The sequence below is a fragment of the Gigantopelta aegis genome, chromosome 8, assembly GCF_016097555.1.
Source record: "Gigantopelta aegis isolate Gae_Host chromosome 8, Gae_host_genome, whole genome shotgun sequence".
In the NCBI taxonomy this organism is placed as follows: domain Eukaryota; kingdom Metazoa; phylum Mollusca; class Gastropoda; order Neomphalida; family Peltospiridae; genus Gigantopelta; species Gigantopelta aegis.
This window is the reverse complement of record NC_054706.1, coordinates 23,188,467-23,205,698: the sequence shown is the minus strand read 5'-3', so window position 1 is coordinate 23,205,698 and position 17,232 is coordinate 23,188,467. Positions and strand designations below refer to the sequence as shown.

Sequence of the window (17,232 nt, the reverse complement as noted above, 5' to 3'; positions counted from 1 at the left end):
GCACCAGGACTGGTATATCTAAGGCCATGGTATGTGTTATCCTGTGTGTGGGATTGTGCATATAATGGGAAAATGTAGCGGGTTTCCTTTCTAAGACTATATGTTAAAATTAACAAAAGTTTTTGACATACAATAGCCGATACAATAAATCAATGTGCTTTAGTGGTGTCGTTAAACAAAACAAACTTTGGTATAGAAAATATTCTAAGCCAAGGATTAGAATCTATCATTGCATTATTAGAAAGAAAGAAAGAAATGTTTTATTTAACGACACACTCAACACATTTTATTTATGGTTATATGGCGTCAGACATATGGTTAAGGACCACACAGACATTGAGAGGAAACCTGCTGTCGCCATTTCGTGGGCTACTCTTTTCTATTAGCAGCAAAGGATCTTTTATATGCACCATCCCACAGACAGGATAGTACATACCACGGCCTTTGTTACACCAGTTGTGGAGCACTGGCCGGAAAAAGAAATAGCCCAATGGATCCATCGGCGCGGATCGATCCTGGACCGACCACGCATCAAGCGAACGCTTTACCACTCGGCTACGTCCCGCCCCTACATTATTAGACGATTCTAGAGTACATGTAGGTGCGCCGAGATGTAGCGGCTGTAAGTGCATAATGTACTCAACAACGAAAGTTTAGCAAATATCTTTTATGACGTCTAAATTTGTCATGGTTGAATAAACTTAAAAGAAAACCAGGTCCTCCTGTTGTGTTAAGGCAAAGGTTGATGAGTTTATGTTGTTTGTAAATGGTAAACATTTCAGATGTGAAGATTAATAAAAATAGATTAATTTATTAATGTTATGCCATTTCTTTTAACATTAGCTAAATTTTCGTTGTTGAGTATAGAATGCACCACTGGAATAGGAAGCGGGGGGGGGGGGGGGCAAGGGGAGCATGTGCCCCCCCACTTTGTAGCAGCAGCCATGGCTTTTATATATTTATACATGTATTTATATTTATGTGTGTGACCCCCCCCCCCCCCCCCACACCCCCCCACACACACACACATACACACGTTTTGACACCTTCCTACGCCCGTGCGCACGTTTTTACACGGATAGGAGACCAACACATCAAATTATTTCATGTTAGCTGACTATGCCATTTACTTATCTGCCGAAGAAAGGAATGTTTGTTTACGATACCCTAACACTTTGTTTAGTCATCGACAGTTGTATGTCTGTGACATTCCGTGTATGGGAAAGTGTAGCTTATATAAAAATAAGGGCGAGTTCAGGAAATCTTTTAGAGATGGGTCTGTTGAAGCCCAAAATGTCTCAATTGTCTGCTAAAATGAATATCCCAGTAAAAAGGAAAAAATTAAAAAGATGAAAGGTGGCACTTTAAAGGTAATTACCCCGACTCACACATACGTACGTTTGCGTATGCACGCACGCACACACCACTCACGCTAGTGCACACGCACACACACACATACATACACACTCGAACACGTAGAAAACGCCTCTGAAAAAGCCACTTGCAAAAATGAAAATTGTAATCAAACTGTTAAAAAAGACCCCCACTTAAACTTAATAAATGTTTTTCTTCTTCTGTTCTTTCTAGGCGCTGGTGTGCTATGCAGATAGTCTCGATTATCTTCATCCTGCCCGTCTGGGGACTTCTCGAGACTGTCGAGCTCTACCCACGACGTCACACACAACCACAGAAGAATTGGCTGTTCCGGAAATCCCTCTCTCTGGAGAAACGGCGGCTTGTTGGTAAAGTAATGACGTCAATGCGGTGTAGATGCCATCGGATACTTGTGTTCGCATATCGATACAGGCGCCCATTCAAAATGAATTTTAACGGTTCAGCGAGGTGTACGCCCTCTGTGTACAACGAATTCTCTGACACTAATGTCTGGCAATTAATCATTAACTCGCTATTCTGGACAGACAGCCCAGAAAGCTGAGGTGTATGCCCGTGATTGTGTTTGGACCGTAATAGAGCCTTATCACGAACATCAAGTTATAACGAATACTATGAAATGAACGTCACGGTGCTTCAAATTACTGAAATGACGAGGAAGGACTATTTTGTTTAACTACACCTCAGCACATTTGTTAAAATAGGGATATGTGGTGTCCAACATATGGTTATTTCAACACTTGAGAGAGAGAGAGAGAGAGAGAGAGAGAGAGAGAGAGAGAGAGAGAGAGAGAGAAAGAGACAGACAGGAGAGGGAGAGTGATAGACAGAGAGAGAGAGACAGAGAGAGAGAGAGAGAGAGAGAGAGAGAGAGAGAGAGAGAGAGAGAGAGAGAGAGAGAGAGAGAGAGAGAGAGAGAGAGAGAGAGCAAACCCACTGCCATAGTACATAGGCCACTCTTACCGAGAAAACAGCAAAGGCATCTTTTATATATAATACATAGAGCTGTCTTGCAAAGAATTCCATAAATACAACCACAATGGAGGTCGCCATATGTGTTACTTAATTAAGTTGACTATCTACACGGCGGTAATATTTGCATGGGTGGGGTGGATATGGGGGTGGGGGTTCCAGTGTAGGGCCACCACATCCCATGTAAACTTTTCCGTGGTAACCACAGGTTACATCTACATAATAATATCAAACCTTTTCCTTCAGTTTCTTTGGTTTGTTTGAATGTTAAAATGAATGAAACTTCGCAATAATGCGAAATATAAAAGATAATGTCTCTCGATCATTCAGAATAGCAGTTATCTGTTATGATATCTAGTGTGTTAAAGGGACATTCCTGAGTTTGCTGCGATTTTAAAGATGTTATCGACTAACAGAGAGTTTTTGACGACAATAAGTACGTACATGTATCAAATATATTTGATGCATGTCTGCATATATCTGCATAAAATATTAGTGGCTGTATATTAAACGTGTTTTTGATCGTTCTAGTATTTGTACTAGGTTAAATTTCATTTTATTTCCTAAAAAAAGATTTTTTCGTACATACGAAATTATTTGAAGACAAACTCCAGTTTGGGCTTCTTGTAAATATTAACACGACCAGAAACACATTGAATATACAGACACTGATGTTCCAAACAAGAAAACGTATTTAATATATAAGTTTAATCGTAGAACTATTTTATTAGTCGGAAACATCATACAATGCAGCAAACTCGGGAATGTCCATTTAAAGTAACATTTATAGGGTCAAACCATCTCAAATCAGTAAGTATTTAGGGTCGCTCTCGGATTCACTTGAAATTTGAACCAAATACACATAAACTATATACCATTAGCTATAAAGTTTTGGGATTTTATATTACATACGTGTTGTCACATATTAATAGCACACACATTTAACTTTTTTTTCCGTCAAGACAACTCCATTGCTTCGAGAGTGCTAAAATCATGCATTAAAAATATATTTCCTTAGAAAAGATAATAAAAGTTGATAAACTACATACCTTTACCTATACAATGAGACATGTTTTGAGATTTTAACAGTATACCCATATTGTTTTGGGGCTGTTTTTGTCAAAGAAAAGGCACTTAAAATTATTTTTCCAATTTCAGAAGCATGCTCTTCCATATTAATTAATCATCACCTGAAAATAATCAAAGATTTATACAGCAATTGTGATGGATTTGACAAAACAAAGATTTAAATGTGTGTAGGCCTAATGGATTTTAAACATTTTTCAGCTGTCTCTAGGCATTCAGTATGACTACTGAAAACTACCAGTCTGCTAGATATCAGGGGCCTAATTCACAAAGGTCTCTTAGGCTCTGCTAGACAACAAAGCATCCTCTTTGTAAGTCTTTTAGCATTGCACTGCGAGATCGCAAAGTTGCGACAATTTAGTGAATTAGGCCCCTGACCTTTATAACCTTCGTAGTGACCATTCAAAATGTCAGATTTCTAATGTACATTATTTGGTGGTATAATGGGATTTGAAACATTGAATAGAAAATTTCGAGGTAAATTTTACACTTAACATGGTTTGCAAATTGACTATTTCTTAAACACGATTTTGAAAACGGAGCCCATATTCCAGATTTATTCATGTACATAGATGACTGAGACATACTTGTACAAATTTCATATGAATTGACTATTTCTTAAACACCATTTTGAAAACGGAGCCCATATTTCAGATTTATTCATGTACATAGATGACTGAGGCATACTTGTACAAATTTCATATGAATCTGAAACCGAAATGCGTGACGAATTTGTTGATTTGAAATGGACTGACCGTAAAAGGTTACTATGTCTTCAGTTTATTTCTCCGGATGAATCAAATAAATGTTATTAACGAAACCAAAAATCGTGATTTTAAAAATCTTCCAAAAGCAGCAGAAAGCACGCCAGAATAGCACTAAAGAGGGGTCAATATTCAAACATTTTCTGGGGCAAGACTCCCATATCCCCCGTTACCAGTTTCGTGTCTTTGGCGCACGCCTCGTCTTGCAACGCCCTCCACACAAGTTCCGTCTCATTCAAAGTCTATACCCCCCACTTGACACGCCGGTTATGGGCCAGAACATATCATTTTAAAATCTATGGCTTTCATTTTTTTTTTTTTTTTTTTTTTTTTTTTTTTTACGAGTGTTGGTTGTTTTTCTTTTTCGGAACAGGGTAAACATTTTCTTTTTGGATGTTTTGAGAGGGGTGTATATTAGGGTTAAGTTTATATTGTTCCTTTTTATGTATTTTTCAAAGTATTTTTGCACAAAGAAGACATGTTTGTTGTCTTGAAGTATCAGTGTGAGGCTCCAACATAATACAAGCCAGATGTGTCGGAGCTGTATAACAAGTATTTGTTAAGAACTTCACCAAGTAGCGTGGACTCGTATAAGCATATCTATTACTGAGAGCTATGTTAAGTGGCTGCTGGATATTATTAACACTTTTGTCATTACTCCATCAAACAAATGAACTGTCATTGACCTTGAAAACATGTATACTGTTTGTTAAAACTCAACCGACACACAAAAATTACCTGAGAAACATTTTTGTTTGGGGTTTTTTTTTCGGTGTTTTTTTTCATAACGTCTACGTATTTTTGTCTTTAATTTAATTTTAATAATTTAAATGCTGTTTTTGTACATTTTAAGTTGAGAGTATTGGCGAACTGTGCCGTGTGTGTGTGTGTGTGTGTGTGTGTGTGTGTGTGTGTGAAAGAAAGAGAACGAGAGTATATGTGAGAGAGAGAGACAGAGAGAGGGGGGGGGAGTATCGTGTCTGTGTATGTACGTGTGTGTGTGTGTGTGTGTGTGTGTGTGTGTGTGTGTGTGCCAGGGTGTCTGGCCTTGTTTGTGTATGTATATGCGTTTGTGCCCCAGTGCCTGGCCATCTCTGTGTCTGTACATGTGTTTATGTCTGAGTGTCTGGCCGTGTCTGTGTATGTGTTTGTGCCTGAGTGCCTGTCCGTGTATGAGTGTGTACATGTATATGTGCCCGAGTGCCTGGCCATGTCTGTGTATGTACATGTGTTTGTGTCCGAGTGCCTGGCCGTGTCTGTGTATGCACATGTGTTAGTGCCCGAGTGCCTGGCCGTGTATGTACATGTGTATGTACCTAAGTGCCTGTCTGTGTCTGTGTATGGACATGTGTATGTGCCGTGTGCCTGCATGCCTGGCCGTGTCTGTGTATGTACATGCGTTTGTGCCTGAGTGCCTGGCCGTGTCTGTGTATGTACATGCGTGTGTGCCTGAGTGCCTGGCCTTGTCTGTGTATGTACATGTGTTTGTGCCCGAGTGCCTGGCCGTGTCTGTGTATGCACATGTGTTAGTGCCTGAGTGCCTGGCCGTGTATGTGTCTGTGTATGTACATGTGTTTGTGTCCGAATGTCTGGCCGTGTCTATGTATGTACATGTATTTGTGTCCGAATGCCTGGCCGTGTCTGTGTATGTACATGCGTTTGTGCCCGAGTGCCTGGCCGTGTCTGTGTATGTACATGCGTGTGTGCCTGAGTGCCTGGCCTTGTCTGTGTATGTACATGTGTTTGTGCCCGAGTGCCTGGCCGTGTATGTACATGTGTATGTACCTAAGTGCCTGTCCGCGTCTGTGTGTGTACATGTGTATGTGTCCGAGTGCCTCGCTGTGTCTGTGTATGTACATGTGTGTGTGTGTCCGAGTGCTTGTCCCTGTCTGTGTATGAACATGTGTATGTGCCCGTGTGCTTGGCCGTGTCTATGTATGTGCATGTGTTTATGCCCGAGTGCCTGGCTATGTCTGTGTATGTACATGTGTATGTGCCCGAGTGCCTGGCCGTGTTTGTGTATGTACATATGTTTGTGCCTGTCCGTGTCTGTGTGTGTACATGTGTATGTGTCCGAATGCCTGGCTATGTCTGTGTATGTACATGTGTATGTGCCCGAGTGCCTGGCCGTGTCTGTGTATGTACACATGTTTGTGCCTGTCCGTGTCTGTGTGTGTACATGTGTATGTGTCCGAATGCCTGGCCGTGTCTGTGTATGTACGTGTTTGTGCCTGAGTGCCTGGCCGTGTCTGTGTATGTACATATGCTTGTGCCTGAGTGCCTGTCCGTGTCTGTGTATGTACATGTGTATGTGACCGAGTGCCTCGCTGTGTCTGTGTATGTACATGTCTGTGCCAGAGTGCCTGTCCGTGTATGTACATGTGTATGTGCCCGAGAGCCTGTCCATGTCTGTGTATGTACATGTGTTTGTGTCCGAGTGCCTGGCCGTGTCTGTGTATGTACATGTGTGTGTGCCAGAGTGCCTGTTCGTGTCTGTGTATGTACATGTGTATGTGCCCGAGAGCCTGGCCGTGTCTGTGTATATAGGCCCTACGAGTGTCTGGCCGTGTCTGTGTATGTATATGTGTTTGTGTCCGAGTGCCTGTCCGTGTCTGTGTATGTACATGTGTTTGTGCCCGAGAGCCTGGCCTTGTCTGTCTATGTACATGTGTATGTGCCCGAGTGCATGGTCTTGTCTGTGTATGTACATGTGTGTGTGCCAGAGTGCCTGGCCGTGTATGTACATGTGTATGTGCCTAAGTGCCTGCTCGTGTCTGTGTATGTACATGTGTATGTGCCCGACAGCCTGGCCTTGTCTGTGTATGTACATGTGTATGTGCCCGACAGCCTGGCCTTGTCTGTGTATGTACATGTGTTTATGCCCGAGTGCCTGGCCGTGTATGTACATGTGTATGTGCCTAAGTGCCTGCTCGTGTCTGTGTATGTACATGTGTATGTGTATGTGCCTAAGTGCCTGTCCGTGTCTGTGTATGTACATGTGTCTGTGTATGTACATGTGTCTGTGTATGTACATGTGTCTGTGTATGTATAATGTCCAGCTCTGTTTGTTTTTCAGCCAGGACGTGCAGTGTAGAGAGTAAGACGTTCCAGCCCGGAGAGAAGTTTGTTCTAGCCAGGACCGGACCCTGTGTCACCTACCTCTGTAGACCGTCAGGGGGCTACACCGTTATCAATCAGGGTGAGGTAACTGCGGGGTGCACCTCGTGCGATACAGCGGTTTGCAAACAAAATGAATACAGTTTAGAAATATACATTTTCTTTGTTTACATATATAGTTGTACGCACGCACGCTCTCGCCATCGCTTACTGTAACGAACGTAGCACTATGTTGCTCTAATTGAACAATTCCCAAAGGTAATACTGATATATACTTACCTGCCTTCATTCCTGTCTGTCCACGACTGGTATATCAAAGGCCGTGGTATGTGATGTCGTGTCCGTGGGATGATGCATATAAAAGACCCCTTGCTACCAACGGAAAAAATGTAGTGGGTTTCCTCTCTAAGACAATTACCAAATGTTTGACATTAGCCGATGATTAATAAATCAATGTGCTCTAGTTGTGTCGTTAAACAGGGGCGGATTATGCTTTAGATAAGGGGGGGGGGTTCCGAAATAATATGTAAATGTTTATAATTTGAAATTATAAATTTTACAGAATACCTCAGAGAGAGAGAGAGAGAGAGAGAGAGAGAGAGAGAGAGAGAGAGAGAGAGAGAGAGAGAGAGAGAGAGAGAGAGAGAGAGAGACTGTTTATTGTGAACTGTTTCAAACTGATGCGTACATCAGCGCTACTTAATATAGTTACTTGCATTCATTTTTAGCCGGGTGGGGGGTGGGGGGGGGGGTATAACTGGCTATGTTCAGCCAGCCGTATTTAGCTAAACGTTCGCAAACTATGTTGACTGGTTCCCATAGTGATAATGCGGTTTACTCTGTAGCGTAAAAAAGTTGAGCGAACGTTAGCGACAAGCGGTTGACTGAACCTACCCCAGCCTACCTAGGCTGTTCCATCATTTTGTCTTCACTCCTGTATTAAAAATGAGATTTTATTTATACATTTTCAAGCTCAAAATAGAGGCCTGTGAGAAAAACGAAAAGCAATCCATTGTTTTAGACCTAGCAGGTGAAATAAAGATTTACCTGGTAAAATTATCCCCAAAATCGCAGGTCATTAAAAACAAAACAAAACAACATCGATCATGTACGATCATCTCATCTTGTATTTGGCTGGGGGCTGGACATAGCACCAGTGGTAAAGCGCTCGCTCTGTGCGAGGTCAGTCTGGGATCGATCCCAGTCGGTGGGCCTATTGGGCTATTTCTCGTTCCAGCCAGTGCTCCACAACTGGTTTAACAAAGATCGTGGTATGTGTTATCATGTTGGTGGGATGGTGCATATAAACGATCCCTTGCTGGTAATCGAAAAGAGTAGCCCATGAAGTGGCGACAGCGGGTTTCCACTCTCAATATCTGTGTGGTCCTTAACCATATGTCTGATGCCATATAACCGTAAAATAAAATGTGTTGAGTGCGTCGTTAAATAAAACATTTCCTTCCTTCTATTTAGCTGAGGCTGAGCTCGTGATTATGTTATATTTGAAGTTTATAATGCTCTAAAATACATCTCAGATGTACTAATTTTCTACACACTGTCCCCAACCCTCCACTCGCCCCAAGCTGTCTATTTCCGACAGACCATATTTTTTAATTAGCAGGCCATATTTTTTCTTGCAGGCAATATTTTGTTTTGGCTTGCTATTTTGCTAAAAAATAAATAACAACAGGCCATATTTTACTTCCTATTTCGAGCCCTGCTATTTGAGGTGATTTTTATTAAAAGATAAAATAAAAATAAAAATAAAAATTATTTACATAGACATTTTGTGTAAAAGAAAATAGTTATATGTCAAATAGTCTGTTTCCATTTGACGTAAAGGGATTTTTAAAAATATAGAATGTTATGTATATATTTCAGGAGCCCATTGTCGTGATGGGGACACTTGCTGGTCACTAAACTCCATCAGGACTCGCGCATGCTCAATAGAAATGTGTGTACAGAATGACGACGGTGATACCGATTTTGTCACGGTGCAGGAAGGTAACTTCCACCATTAGTCTGGTACCTTGGAGGTGGGTGGGGTGGCAGATCAGGCGCATTAGAACTCACCATATACACCCTAAACACGAGTAGGGGAGTAAATAGGGGTGGGGTGGAGGTGGCAATGTGTTCTTGGGTGGGTGGGTGGGTGGAGTGTTCTTAGGGGTGAATGAACAAAGAAAAGAAGGAATATTGAGAGAGAGAATGTGAGAGATGAAGGGAGATAAAGAGATACTAGTATTGAGGTGTGTGTCTCAGTGTGTGTGTGTGATTTTATATATATATATATATATATATATATATATATATATATATATATATATATATATATATGCAGCCAGTGCACCCCGACTGGTACATCAAGGGTCGTGGTATGTGCTATCCTGTCTATGGGATGGTGCATATAAAAGATCCATTGCTGCTAATCGAAAACAGTAGCCCATGAAGTGCCGACAGCGGGTTTCCTCCCTCAATATCTGTGTGATCCTTAACCATATGTCCGACGCCATATAACCGCAAATAAAATGTGTTGAGAGCGTCGTTAATTAAAACATTTCCTTCCTTCTTCTTTGCATCTCAATAACCACAGACAAACTAAACCATTATCCCACAAAGTTGTATCTATTGTTTTCTTATGTAGTTTCTATTAAGGCCTAATGATATGGTAAACACGTGTTGTTTGTTTGTTTTTAAGGATGTGACTTTCACAACAAATGCCATCGGGTGGGCACCACGTGGTACCACGACTGCAACCTCTACATGTGTAAAATAGAAATCACCCATTTAGGGATAGTCTTCAAAGTGGAGCTGCTAGGCGGACGTGAGTCTTTGTCATTAAAGGTTCAGGCGCGAACCCAGTGGGTTCTAGGGTTTCGGACACCCACCCCCCACCCCCACCCCCCACCCCAGCTTTCAAATATATATATATTTTTTTAACTTATTTTAAAATGCTTGTCTATAAGAGCAAAACGGTGTTGTAGGTTTTTTTAGGGGGTGGGTGGGTTGGGGGAGTTGTCTGGTTGTTTTTTGTTCGTTTTTAATTTCATGTATAAGTAGTTTTGGACCCACACCTCCCTGTATAAAAATTCTAGATCTGTCCTTGAGGTTACCATATTATAATATATTAATAGCCTTTAAAGGTACTTCTCCCTCAAATGGAAAGTGTTTTAGCGACATAATTGTACAACAAACGACGATTATGAGATGACGGACCTTTATAATATCTATAGTATACGACACCGCCATTATGAGTTATTCTGAGGTGACGGTCCTTTAATATATATACATTGTATATATATGTATATATATATATACATATATATAGTACACGAGACGATTATGAGTTATTCTGAGGTGACGGTCCTTTAACATATATATATATATATATATATATAGTACACGAGACGATTATGAGTTATTCTGAGGTGATGGACCTTTTAAATATCTATAGTACACGACACTATTATGAGTTATTCTGATGTAAGGGACCTATAAAATATCTATAGTACACGACACGGGATCGGCTCGCCGTGACAGTATCGTTTTGAAGTTATTAATACAGAGTCGTAACTATACGTGTAGCTAGAGTAGCTGGAGGTAAAGCTGCACATCACAAAAATACGAAAAAGTATTGGCCTTTTAATACTGGTTTTCATTTTGGGGTGTTGTTTTGGGGGTGTTGTTAGGAAGGGTTTTTTTAAGGTGTTTTTGTTGTTGTTGATGTTTTTTTGTTTGTTTTTTTTGTTTTGTTTTTTTTGGGGGGGGGGGTGTATTTTCTTTTTTGTTTGGGTAAGGTTGCTTTGGGGGGCGGCGGGTTGCAGTTTGTTTGTTGGTTGTTTTATGAATTTTCTTTTGTGTTTGTTTCTTTGTTTGTTTTTTTTTTTTTTGGGGGGGGGGGGGGTTTGTGGGTTTGTTTTTGTCTAGCTGAAGACATTTTACTCTATTTTCATGTTTTTTTAGGTTATGCTTTTTTTTTCTCTTTTTTTTTTGGGGGGGGGGTGGGGCGGGGCGGGGTGGTCGTAGGTTTTGTGTCATACTGTATCCAATCAAAAAGTTACGGCTGTGATCATAAGTGCCGTCTCTTATGTTGTAGAGTATAATTAATTTTAATACACAAACTATGTAGGGTTAAGGCGACGATTAAAATAAATGCCAAACCGGGTCCTGTATGTAACTCCAATTAGTTGTTAGGAATATATTACCAATGTAATGGCTATTCACCTCTGCATAATGTCAGTGGCACACTGTATTGCAAGAATGCCCATACCGCGGTATTCATAAAATAATACGCGAGGAAGTTTTAACAATTTCTCATCGTTCTGACCACTTCTTCTCTTTTCATTTGTACTGCCGACAGCCTTCTTTGTATTTCGTCCAGTCGACTATCGTACACACATCGTGCTAAATATTGCGTAAAAAAGATGAATTTCATTAATACAACCGTGATGCCGGTCGCCACATTTGTTACTTAAAGGGACGTTCCTGAGTTTGCTGCATTGTAAGATTTTTCGGACTAATAAAATATTTCTACGATTACTTACAAATTAAATATATTTTCTTATTTAGAATATCAGTGTCTGTATATTCAATGTGTTTCTGGCCGTCTTAATGTTTGTAAGAAGCCCAAACTGGATTTTGTCTTCAAATAATTTCCCTACGAAAAAATAATATTTTAGGAAATAAAATGAAATTTAACCTAGTACAAATATTATAACGATCAGAAACACGTTTAATATACAGCCACTAATATTTTATGCAGGAAAATATATTTGATATGTAATTACAATCGTTAAAAAGTCTCTGTCAGTCAATATCATCTTTAAAATTGCAACAAACTCAGGAATGTCCCTTTAACACAGAAATCGCTATAGCCTCGACTAGTTTCAGTCTATTTTGTCAAGGGACGTTACTCTTCGCACCCATGCGCAATAGGAATGAGAAAGAGGTCTATTTGGGCTATTTACACGGCGGTTGTATTTCAGTGGTAAAGTCCTATGTAAGGCCGCCACGCTCAATATAAACGTTCCAGTGCGTAGCACAGGCTGCATCTAGTATTGTCAATGGCGTAGCCAGCATGAGGCAGACGAGGCGCTTGCTGGAATTGCGCCAGATTTATTTTATTTTTCCCATGACACTGATATTTATTTTACAGGTCAGGGTTTTACTCGGCGTTTTTTCTTTCTCTCTGGCTACGCCCCAGATTGTAGTATTACACATTGAATAGCGGTACATATACACTAGGATAATAAAACAGTCTAAAATGCAATGATTCAGTGCTCGAAATAGCTGCCTGTTAAAAGCGACCTTTGAAAAGCAGTCCGGTTTTTTAAACCTAGCGAGTAAAACAGAAATGACCATGCTAAAACTACCAAAAAATCGCGAATCATATTTTGTCATCAGCTATTTATCTTGTAATTCTGTTATATTTTAATTCCATAAAACTCTAAAAGTACATCTCAGGGATTCTAATTTTCCACACTGTCTCGAACCCTCCAGTCACCCCTTGCTGTCTTATTTCCATCAGACCATATGTGTTTTTCTTAGCAGGACATTGTTCGTTTGGCCTGCTACTTTTAAAAATAACAGCAAGCAATATTTTACTTCCTAGGTTAGTATTTAAATTTATATGTTTATTTTAATTAAAACTACATGAACAAGAACTGTTCATTCTGACAACAAAATTAACGAAAGGTCACATTTTGCTATTTTGAACAATAAATCAGTGAATCATTCAACTTGAGAGTTGGGTCGGGACGTAGCCCAGTGGTAAAGCGTTCGCTTGATGCGCGGTCGGTCTGGGATCGATCCCCCGTCGGTGGGCCCATTGGGTTATTTCTCGTTCCAGTCAGTGCACCACGACTAGTATATCAAAGGCCGTGGTATGTGTTATCCTGTCTGTGGGATGGTGCATATAAAAGATCCATTGCTGCTAATCGAAAAGAGTAGCCCATGAAGTGGAGACAGCGGGTTTCCTCTCTCAATATCTGTGTGGTCCTTAACCATATGTCCGATGCCATATAACCGTAAATAAAATGTGTTGAGTGCGTTGTTAAATAAAACATTCCTTTCTTTCTTTCATTCAACTTGAGAACTCAAATACACTTCCTGTTGAGATACGTACATCGCAAAATGGCTATATTTGTCATATTTGAACTCACGACAGCACTAAAGTACACTGATTTATTAATCATCGATTACTGGGTGTCAAACGTTTTTATTAATTTGTTGGATTGGATTGGGTGGGTTTTTTTTTGGGGGGTGAAACATTTTTTTATTTTTAATTCAAACATTTGGTAATTCTGACGTATAGTCTTAGAGAAGCAAGGGGTCCTTTATATGGACCAAGGCACAGAAAGGTAAGCACACACCATGACTTTTGATATACTAGTCGTGGTGCACTGGCTGGAACGAGAAACAACCTGCATATAACAGATTCCGTTCTGCTAATGGAAAAATTAAACGGGTTTCCTTCAAGACTATGTCAGACATGTTTGACATCCGATAACTAATAAATAATAAACTAACGTGACCTGGTGACGAAGTTGAACAAGACGGGGTTTTTTTTTTCCTTTCTGTAGTTTAAAAATGAGCTGAGGTGTCGTTGAACAATCCTTTCTTTCCTTGTTTTATTTTGTTTTTTTCCAGGTTATCGTGAAGTTAATGGACAGTGTCACGATAACAATCTTTCCTTTCCTTGTTTTCTATTTGTTTTTCCAGGTTGTCCGTGACGTTAATGGACAGTGTCAGGATAATCCTTCCTTTCCTTGTTTCGTTTTTGGTTTTCCAGGATGTCGTGACGTTAGTGGACAGTGTCACGATTACAATCCTTCCTTTCCTTGTTTTGTTTTTGTTTTCCAGGTTGTCATGACGTTAATGGACAGTGTCACAATTACAATCCTTCCTTTCCTTGTTTTGTTTTCCAGGATGTCGTGACGTTAGTGGACAGTGTCACGATTACAATCCTTCCTTTCCTTGTTTTGTTTTTCCAGGATGTCATGACGTTAGTGGACAGTGTCACGATTACAATCCTTCCTTTCCTTGTTTTGTTTTTGGTTTTCCAGGATGTCGTGACGTTAGTGGACAGTGTCACGATTACAATCCTTCCTTTCCTTGTTTTGTTTTTGGTTTTCCAGGATGTCGTGACGTTAATGGACAGTGTCACGATTACAATCCTTCCTTTCCTTGTTTTGTTTTCCAGGATGTCGTGACGTTAGTGGACAGTGTCACGATTACAATCCTTCCTTTCCTTGTTTTGTTTTTCCAGGTTGTCCGTGACGTTAGTGGAAAGTGTCACGATTACAATCCTTCCTTTCCTTGTTTTGTTTTTGGTTTTCCAGGATGTCGTGACGTTAGTGGACAGGGTCACGATTACAATCCTTCCTTTCCTTGTTTTGTTTTTGGTTTTCCAGGATGTCGTGACGTTAATGGACAGTGTCACGATTACAATCCTTCCTTTCCTTGTTTTGTTTTCCAGGATGTCGTGACGTTAGTGGACAGTGTCACGATTACAATCCTTCCTTTCCTTGTTTAGTTTTTCCAGGTTGTCCGTGACGTTAGTGGACAGGGTCACGATTACAATCCTTTCCTTGTTTTGTTTTTTTTGTTTTCCAGGTTGTCGTGACGTTAGTGGACAGTGTCACGATTACAATCCTTCCTTTCCTTGTTTTGTTTTTCCAGGATGTCGTGACGTTAGTGGACAGTGTCACGATTACAATCCTTCCTTTCCTTGTTTTCTTTTTGGTTTTCAAGGATGTCGTCACGTTAGTGGACAGTGTCACGATTACAATCCTTCCTTTCCTTGTTTTGTTTTTGTTTTCCAGGATGTCGTGACGTTAGTGGACAGTATCACGATTACAATCCTTCCTTTCCTTGTTTTCTTTTTGGTTTTCCAGGATGTCGTGACGTTAGTGGACAGTGTCACGATTGCAATCCTTCCTTTCCTTGTTTTGTTTTTGTTTTCCAGGATGTCGTGACGTTAGTGGACAGTGTCACGATTACAATCCTTCCTTTTCTTGTTTTGTTTTTGGTTTTCCAGGATGTCGTGACGTTAGTGGACAGTATCACGATTACAATCCTTCCTTTCCTTGTTTTGTTTTTGTTTTCCAGGTTGTCGTGACGTTAGTGGACAGTGCCACGATTACAATCCTTCCTTTCCTTGTTTCGTTTTTGGGGGTTTTCCCAGGTTATCATGACGTTAATGGACAGTGCCACGATAATAATCTAATCCTTCCTTTTCCTCGTTTTGTTTTTGTTTTTTCCAGGTTGTCGTGACGTCAATGGACTGTGCCACGATCTCGGGGACTTCTTCCCTTACAAGATAAGTGACACGGTGTATGGATACTGCTCCTGTACTTTTGCAGACGGACAGTTCAGCTACAATTGTCTCCCTTAGATCATTCTGTTACATGATGTGTAATTAATACACCGTATAACATTTGATTCCACTTAGATGATTATATCGGAAAGAGAGTGATTCGTGAGTCAGTGCTTTATAATAATTGTCATAACTTGTCACGGGGATCCTATAATACCCGTAACTGAATGAAACACGATTATCCAAATATCTCTCCTAACTGTATATCTATTAGATCTCTCTGTAACGGGCGGTTATACCCGCTGGCTCGTCTAGGTATGATCAGCGATAAGATCTTATATAAAGTATATATTATTATAGCACGTTTAGTTCACTAGAAAACACAACAAAAACACAATACACTTTGGAATCTGTATTAACCTACGCTGACAAATGTACTGCCGCAGTAGTTAATTAACAACAACAAATAATAACAACCCAGAACTGATCACTTAATTAGTTAATCTCTAGGTGTCTAGTTTACACAATATGCTAATCACTTCACCGTGACACAACACCCACACGTGTGATAATTGAGAAACGCTTCCAGGAGAACTTAATTAATAAAGGAATTACAACTCTATTCCTAACTGGTTAATTTTTAATTAACCCTAACTACTCGTTCAGTAACCTTGTAATACAGACTTAATACTGGTACCTATCACAATAAAGACAATAACCTACAGTTTACCTAGGTCCTCTAGGATGACTGTATAAGCTTTATATATATATATCAGAACGGTGAGCCTACAGTATACTGCGTCAGATGACCGGCAGCACCGTCTAAATAATATTGGTATAATACAGTATTAAAATATTTAAAGTCACATCAATCACATCAAGGTTATACACAGAGCAGAAATAAAATTATTTCCCAGTCAGGACGGACAGCGATCCCCTGGAGCCTTCCTATATTTCTCCTCGATATCTCTAAAACCCTAGCTATTTATTAAAAAACCGAATATCGCCTGGGGGTACAAGGCGGTACCTCACGTATCAAGTGAATTTCCACAGCGACCATGACGGCATATCTTTCTCTTAGATCGCCAGACTCAATGACGCCAAGTCGCCAAAATCACGGTTGTAAAAAGCGCACTCGCGGAGGTATTACGTAACTACTGGCACCTGGCCTCCACACCTAGACTAAGTGCATAATGGGATGCACGGTTGCGCGAAGGTATTATGTAACAAGGTGCCCACTTGGGCTAAGTGCATTTGGAACTGCACACGGCCCTCTAAAACAATTAATATCGCCACAGGCGAAAAGAAATTAAGAGCATGTACCGTCACATAACTGATTTAGATATATTGTCGTCTGCCATAGTTCATTGTACAGGGCACTGATATTTTTAAATGACATTGTCTCCCTTAGATGTTTAAGCACGATAATGAAACACGGTCGTCTTCCAGACTTTAATATAATTGTACAAGACGCCGGCGAATTCAAACGTTTTGGGCCATGGTTTACAAATTGTCGATTAGAATGTTCTACCTCACTAAAGCTCTTTTTTATATTATGACTATTTTATATTATTTGAGTATACA

At 40.2% G+C, this 17,232-nt stretch overlaps 1 protein-coding gene across 2 annotated transcripts in view; it reads left to right on the top strand.

The window, feature by feature from the left end:
• Positions 1-15,960, top strand: part of LOC121379900 — a 21,735-nt gene extending 5,775 nt beyond the window's left edge. For both annotated transcript variants that reach the window (XM_041508571.1, XM_041508572.1), the window contains exons 2-6: positions 1,588-1,742; positions 7,291-7,413; positions 9,213-9,335; positions 10,030-10,155; positions 15,596-15,960. In XM_041508571.1, the coding sequence (XP_041364505.1) occupies positions 1,588-1,742; positions 7,291-7,413; positions 9,213-9,335; positions 10,030-10,155; positions 15,596-15,726 (658 nt within the window). In that variant the 3' untranslated portion in view covers positions 15,727-15,960. The remainder of the gene's footprint in view (positions 1-1,587; positions 1,743-7,290; positions 7,414-9,212; positions 9,336-10,029; positions 10,156-15,595) is intronic.
• The last annotated feature ends 1,272 nt before the right edge of the window (positions 15,961-17,232 follow it).